Genomic DNA, 8,235 nt, shown 5'->3' with positions numbered 1-8,235 from the left:
ATGATCTTTCTTTACTATAATAAATAAAGGGTGTACCCTTATCACTACCTAGACCTTCCTAAAGAAAAATTCGGATCCTCAATGTGATAACTTACTTAAATCTGTCATCTTTCAATTTGTCATCATTGGCTCCATGGATGGAAAAAACGATATGCTTGATCATTTTGAAAGAATAAAGGGATAGAGACCTCTTAATCATCTATCATTAAACTTTTAATCTAAGATTTGCAAAAAAGGAAAAGCAAGATCATTATGATAAAGAAGTTGGACACATAAAGATAAAGAAATGTTTTTCCAAAGGTGAATATGATAGGAAGAATCATAATTTTTGCTGAAGAGAATGATTAAAGTACATTCAACTGAATAAACAGAAAAGCAACAAGCATTGGGGTTTAGTGGTACGTATATTATATGAGCACTTGTATAACATCCATTGTTCAAAGGAGAAAAGTAAGACTCACAATGTGATTTGCATTCTAAGTCCATTGATTTATAGAGTTTGATTCCCTAATTGGAGATTAAATCAGTTTTCTTACTTATGAGTGCATGATAGGACTAGAAGTCAAACAATGAGAAACAATTGTCCAACCTTCTGTTAAATTAAGGCTTAATGAGAAGGAAACTTTGGGGGCTAGAGCACAATTCTCTCAACTTTGATTGAGTTTGTATTTGGAAATTCTTCTACGATTGATTCTAAAGTTATAATTGATTATAGAAACAAACTTCAGTGATTCTAAGGAAAGATAAACTGATCCCAAGACTAATTGATTCTGAGAAAAGATAAGATCAAAAGACGCTAGGAAACAACAAACTAGCTGCATACAACATCAAAAGTGAGATGTCAAGCCTTACAGTAATTTTTCCCCAATGTGCACGTGTAGTCAATTCAATGGTCCTAATCAAGTTCAACCGAATAAGGCAAAACACCTAACTTCAAAAAAAAGAGCAAAACACCTCAAACTTGTTTGCTGGTATGGTGCCAAAATTTGTGGATGAGATTGTGCTATTGCATCAGAATTGAAGCAATTGTCATGGATTTTGGCTGATTCATCTCAGGTAGGAACAAGTATGTTTATCACAGTATGGTGATGCATGAGCTGTACCAAGGTTACATTTATACACTTAAGTAGTGGGAGGTATTTTGTAATTATAATATGCTTGTAGGTGTTGCTGCAGCTTCAAGCAGAGATATGCAGGGTTATATGCAGTTAATTCTGGAAATGCATATTTGTATTTTGTTTAGAGTCTATAATTGGTGACTTATTTCTGTATCTACAAACTTTGTACCTTAAATTAGGTAGTGTTTGATTTATTGTTGAGTTCAACAGAAACGCTTCGATTTCTTCCGATTACATTTTTATTATTGGAAAGTGAACAGAAACACTCCAACTTTTCCCGGTTAAATGTTGAATGAGTTTTGGAGTTCAATCAAACATTTGGGCAGCCCTAGTACTCAATACTAATTTAACTTGTTCATTTTGCTTATGGAAAAAATATTCAAAACATAGTTTGATAATTGACAAATCAACTTGATTTCAGCATAAGTCCATAACAGACCATATATTTGGGGCAATTATATATTGTAGTGAGTAGAGAGAAGTACTAGTGAAGATTACCATGGTGATAATTGGAGGGAAAGAGGGTAATTTATTGGAAATTAACATGTTGGATTAGCAGGTAGATTGAGATTCTCATTTGGTCGTTTATGTATCAGACAAGGACTAGATGACAGATTGGTCTGTGATATGCAATCATCAAAGGGTGATTGAAGCCCACAAGAGGCAAAAAGAGAGGGCAAGTGGGCCATAACAGTGTTTTCCTTTTTATTTTTTTCTTTTGGAAGGAGGAGGGACTGGAGTAGAAAAAAACTTGAGAAGGGAAAATCTTACAATAATAGAGTCACTTTACAATTACACTTGATATGACCACACAGTCACCAAACAGATATTATTTATTAGATAATCCGTTAGCATTTATCACACCTTTTAGTGACCGAAAAACACTGATTGTTATTCCATGTGACATTTGTTAGGTGTTATGGTATGAAAAATGACTGGTGTGGTGAGGAGGGGAAAGGAAATAAAGTGAGCAAAGCCAATGATTACCTATGTGGGCCACCTTCAAAGCCTATTATTAATAACAATCAACTAAATTGGTTTATTAGTAGTTTTGAATCCGCTTCTATTTCATCGTAATCTATTTTATCGGAATTGGACTCTTAAGGACTATAAGGCCGGATTGCATAACTCGACATTGTCCAAGATGAAACCACTTTTGGGCTAGAGTGCAAGACTTTTTTGCCAACACTTCTTGACTCCAACCTTAGATTGTTGTTGACCGTCAGGGTAGTAGACGTGCTGACATGAGTCACTCACTCACTCACAAAAAAAGGCATTTAGGTTCTTTCACCTTTGCTTCATTATTAGGAACCTCAAATCTTTGTTTCTCATATATGTACTCGCTTAATTCTCTCCCCCCTATTATGTTATTGTTCAATTCTCTCTATCACAATAATTGTAATCTAGAGAGACCCGGACTATATAAGGGACTCCTTCATACCTAAAAAAGTATATTCATTTGCTGAGAAATTCTAAGACATTACTTTGTGTTGACCTACTTACCTTGTTTTAGGGTTTTATTGGGAATAAAAATCAATTTCTACTCACTTACTTCTCATCAAAGTTGATCCTGATATCAGAATTTATTATAGAAGAGTATCCAAACCCGCAGTATATTATACTTTGCATTACAAGATGATATCAGAGGAATCATATTAAGCATAGAACATAAGGGCCCGTTTGGTGACCAGGATAGGATAGGATAGGACAGGATAATAATCATATCTTGTTGTTATTTGTTGTTTGTTGCACCAGCAGGATATGATAACACTATCCTGTCTTCTATCCTATCCTGTCAATCATGTGTAAAAGTTATCCTGAGGGGGGAGCTAGGATAGAGTAGGATAGGATACCAGTTATATATTTTCTTTCGGTATCCTAACTCCAAATTAATTTATTTTAATATTATATAATTTATAATTTATAATAATATTAATTAATAAATATAAAAATATTAATTTAACTAAAATAAAAAATAAATAAAATTATTAGTCATAAATAGAAAAAATAGACTACTCACTTACAAATATTGATTTCTTAATAATAATAGACTAATTTAATATTTCCATCTCCTATTATTTAAAAATTATTTATCTACTTATATAATAATTTAAATATAAAGTATTTTTGAAATAATAATATTTTTAATTTAATTAATTTTTATTGTTTATCACGTGTCACAACTAAGTGAAAAACATTGATTACAAATATTGATTTTTTAATAGTAATAGATTAATTTTTTATTTTCATCTCCTATTATTTAAAACTACTTATCTACTTATATAATAATTTATAATTCAAATATAAATTACTTTTCAAATAATAATATTCTTAATTTAGTTAACTTTTATTGCTAATTATCACGTGTCACAGCTAAGTGAAAACCAATCGGTTAACTGCATAATTTTATTTAAAATATAGGGTATCTTCAAAACAATAAAATAAGCTAATTAATAAAATTTAAATTAATTTTATTTATTTTAAAATATAGACTCATTCATGAAAATGTAAAGAAATTAAATTTAATAGAATGATCAATTTTAAATGTATTTTTTATTCAAATATAAATCTGATACATTTTTCCTTATCATATCCTGTCATTATCATGTGCACCTCAAACACAGGATATGATAAGAGTCTATCCTGCTCTTATCCTATCCTGTTGATATCCTGTTCACATTTTATATCCAATCATATCCTATCCTGACCACCAAACGGGCCCTAAAACATGTAATTGATACATTATGACACAACTCAAGTATCTTAGTAACATGTGCTTCTACTTGATGCTGCTTGTGGACAGTCTTTTCATCTGTGAAAGCAGGCAAAATCAATGAAAGTGCGCAGGGAGTATCAAGTAAGGTGGATTTGTTTTGAAAAGGGTCACATTGGTCCCTAGAGAGCAAGTGCAAAGAAGGGTTCTTGTGAAGTGAAAGATTCGTCCATTGTGGTGAGGACAAGTCACTGCATGAGAGAGGAGAGCCATTGGAGAAAACCCACTTGAGCCCTCTCCACTGGCAAAGTGGAATAGAGGAGTTCCATGAAGACAAAACCAGGTTTTCTGCGTTGCCTTGCAGTGAAGCTCTGATTTTACTCAAGAGAAGACCAACATCAGAGGAAGAAGACAACACGGCTTTTGTGGAGGTGGTACTACTAGCGGTGGTACTACTAGCTTTGCAGAAGTAAATGAAAAAGAAGAAGAAGAAGAAGAAGAAAAGCTTTGAAACCGCCATGAAAGTAGCAAAGATGGTGAAAATGATGGAAGGAGGGGGTGAAGAGGGTGGAAGAAAGAAGAAAGGGACCAAAGTGAAAGAAAATTAGAAAGATAATGTTGACTTTTATTAATTGGGTTAACGGACGTTAGGGGATTTTAACATTAGGGACTAATATGACTATTTTTTGCCACATCTGGAGACCGCGAGCCTAATAAAATTCATCCAGGGACGATTCTGAAGTCGGTGTGAACATCCAGAGACTAATACAAGTGTAATGATACAGCAATAACAAATGGTAGGTAGGCCATTTTGCCACTCGGAGCAAACTGGTCTACATGTATCATGTATGTGTGTATGTCTGTCCTATCTCTCCTGTATATGTACTAGTGTACCACTAGTAGACAGGGAATGGGACCAGTCGTTTTCATGAATCCTGGCCAAGCGAGCTTCTGCACAAAAAATCACTGCAATCAGATGGCTATAAGCATCTACAATTCTGTCTCTTTGTTAAAGGACATTTTGGCTATTGGTCTGATTGAATGCAACTGGTCATGGGGGCCATAATGGGACCCCAGTATTGGTGTTTCTACCCATTTTCATGTGAGTCATATACAGTTTTAGCCAGCTCATTTGTTTTCTCAACTTCTCAGAGGTATAATATGACTCATACCAAGGAATGCTCTGGAGTTTCCTTTAAAGGGAGTTAAGTTAAGGGCTTTGTTTGGAATCAAAGAAGTATCAGCCAGCATTGGTTTTTCCATGGTTTTAAAACATGTTTTCAAATGATTCTGTAATTGATTCTAAAGCAAAAATCAATTACCAACATAAACTTTTACGAGCAGCTTCTAGTGTTAGAATTGATTATGAATGTACATCTCTAGTCTAGGCATCAAAAAGCTTTGAGGATAACTTCAAAGTACATGTTTCGAAATCCTTTATGGGAATTGATTATGAGGTCAAAATCTATTCTAGGGTAAAAATAGAATCATTCTTAGGGTGAAATTACCTGGTTTTATAGGTTAAAAGCATTAACAATTGAGTGTGTTGTTGCTCCCATTATGTTGGTGCAAATGTGATTTTACATCTCTTAACGCATAAATTTAAGAAGCAAGACTTTGTAGCATTGAGTTCAACTGAATTCAAACACATGGGTAAAAGTCCATTTTGCCTTATGCTGAAAGTATATTATGTAGAATCTGACTAACAAGGATGTACTCCACTACTCCCTATCATTTAAATAAACAAACTCTATCATATCAAAGACCAATTCTCATACAGTTAGCAACTTAGCATCAAAGTTTTGCGTAGGGTTCATAGGTGACAAGAATAACACGTAAGCCTGAGGTGTTGACAAGCCATATTTCATTTCATAGAAGAAAGATTCCAAAGTAGAAAGAGCCGAGTTTGGCGGATCCTGTCTTTTGAAAGAGAAGCTTCAGAACACACATGGAAGTGGCATCTGAAGCTTTCTTTAGTTTTAATTCAGATTAAGCATCAATGTCACTGAAAATCTGAACTAGTTTCCATGAAGACTTAACAAAGAGATTAAATGAAAAGAAACTACTACACTCATAAATGAAGAGAAAGAAATCTTGGGGAAAATTTACTTCAAGTAGTACATCTAAATGTCCCCATCTCCCTATTCACCTTGCCCCTTCTAATATTGATTTTTTCCCAATCAATCACTACTTTCCTTAAAGAGAAACGAAGACATTTTAAGATGAAAATGAGAGTAATATCATAGAGATTACTATTCAAAAAAAAATGAAAATATAAAAGATAAAAAAAAAAACAAAATTACTAATTTTAAATCCCAACACAATGGTAATGTTGAAGAAGCCTATTGGCTTCCCTAAGTCCACTGAAGTAAGCTCCATGAGTTGTAGAATAATGAGTTCTGTGAGTTGCTTCCCCTGCAAACAAAATTTGAAGTGGATGCTGGAAAGTGCTATCTTTAGATGGCAATGGCTCTGCCATTGTATCTAAATCATCACCACTTGATCCTACTGCAACATAACTGTATGAACCTAAAAACAATGGATCAGTTCCCCATTTGGTCTTCAAGACTTTACTGACTTTCACTTCATTTTCATGAGATTTCTCCTCATGATTCCCATTCCCATTCCCATTGCACAAATTATCTGCAGTACTGGAATCCTGTTGCCACTTAGAATGTGACAGAAAGCTTGAAACTGTGGATGTAACCCCATTGATAATCTCTTCATCTTTGAGTGACTCAAGTGCTAGTGCTTCATCCCCAGCAAACCAAGATAAGAGGACACTAGAATTGTTGTAGATGGGGAAAAGGGTAGCTGTTCTCCTCATCCACCATGGTATTTTCTTATGCCACATTTCAGATTGAGGTGAATGAAAAACCATTTGCAGGAATGGGAATCCATGTTTTCCTCCATGTGTTGGACTTAATTGCATAAACAACTTGTTAACAACACCAAAACCAAGCCTTGAAATTGCCTCAGTCTTGGAAGGCGGAAGAGGAGGGCAAAACATACCTGAATCATCACCAATAGCAGCTTTTAACACTCCCAGAGAAACAGTGACAATGACATGATCAGCAGTCATAACAGAACCATCACAAAAATGCAGCTTCACAGGCCTAGAAAAGCTCCCATTTTCCATGCTCTTCTTCCTTTCATCACCATCATCATCACTCTGGGGCTGCCATTCAATTCTTGTGACTTTTCTACCTAGCTGAACCAAGCCAGGTGGTAGCACAGAAGCTATGGATTCAATCACTCTCAAGTAGCCTTTAGCAATTGTGATTTCTTCACCTGGAAACATTATGTACTCACTTTCTGCCTCATAATCCAGACTCTTCAAATCACCAGCTGATGTGTAAGTCCTCTGATTGTTCTCATGCATTTCAAAGACTGCTTGCTCAAGTGACTTCCTGCTCCAGTTTCCAAACCCATTGAGCTGAATATCCTCTATCTCTTTCACTGAGGCATTATCCCAGTAAACTTCAAGGCCTTTTCTGAGAAAAGAACCAATACTGGGGTTCCCAGAGGCACCTTTTGACATGTTGGAAGCTTTAGCAGCAAGGCTATAGTACCTGTCAAACTCACTTTTTGCAGTGAGCTTCTGCTTCCCCTGAGAGTACTCCATGAGGGTATTGAAAAGCTTTGTGACAGGATCCACAATGGAGGGTTGAAGGAGTAAGCCACCTTCAGCAATGGTGATGGGGTCATCAGTGTTGGTGTTCCCATCCATGCACTCCCAAGGTTGTTCAGAGTGGAGTGAGTTGGTTTCTTGAGCTATTTTGTGAATTGGGCTGCCACCAATTCCATGGATCCAGGTAGCTCCCATCTCAATCTTGTCACCACCAAACTCTGAGGTGTTGATTCTGCCACCAAGTCTGGTTCCACCTTCCACCACACAGAGCTCAAACAAGTCTTTGGAACCTGTGGCGGTGTAGAGCTTGTTTGCAGCGGTTAGGCCTGCCATTCCTGCTCCAATTATCACAATCCGTGGTTTCTTCACCACCATTGTTGCTAGACTGGTTAGCTTAGCTTAGCTTAGCTCTGCTTGTCACTCACTCTATCACAATAGGAAAAAGGAGAACCACAAAACAATCACACTGTGAGAGAAAAACACACACACAGAGTGGTACAAAACAACACAAGGGGTGTGAAGTGTGAGTGTGAAGAGTGAAGGTGATATTTGAGTTACTGACAATGAATTTATAACTGGCCTCTGCTTCATGACTCAATGACCTTTTCTTACATAATATTATTATTATTACTTTTTTGGTATCCCAACTTACTCTTTTTAATGTAAATAATCATAGTTATGACAATTATATTAAATATTGCTTAAAATAGAAACATTTCAAAGTCACATACATAAAAACAGTAAGTCTAACTAATCAGTTTACTCACTTCAAA

General features: G+C 35.4%; 1 protein-coding gene across 1 annotated transcript; it reads right to left on the bottom strand.

Moving 5' to 3' along the window:
* Positions 1-5,565: 5,565 nt before the first annotated feature.
* LOC130723656 (probable polyamine oxidase 5) lies at positions 5,566-8,019 on the bottom strand. The gene has a single exon (XM_057574767.1). It carries the CDS (start codon positions 7,835-7,837, stop codon positions 6,140-6,142), a length of 1,698 nt encoding a protein of 565 aa, XP_057430750.1. The 5' UTR covers positions 7,838-8,019; the 3' UTR covers positions 5,566-6,139.
* Between the last annotated feature and the right edge of the window lie 216 nt (positions 8,020-8,235).

This window comes from Lotus japonicus, chromosome 6 (genome assembly GCF_012489685.1).
Source record: "Lotus japonicus ecotype B-129 chromosome 6, LjGifu_v1.2".
Lineage (NCBI taxonomy): Eukaryota > Viridiplantae > Streptophyta > Magnoliopsida > Fabales > Fabaceae > Lotus > Lotus japonicus.
Note: the sequence above shows the minus strand (reverse complement) of the source record. Positions and strands in the feature narration are given on the sequence as shown.

Coding starts and splice junctions, on each gene's coding strand:
- LOC130723656 (XM_057574767.1), bottom strand. CDS start 7,837: ATGGTGGTGAAGAAACCACGGATTGTGATAATTGGAGCAGGAATGGCA.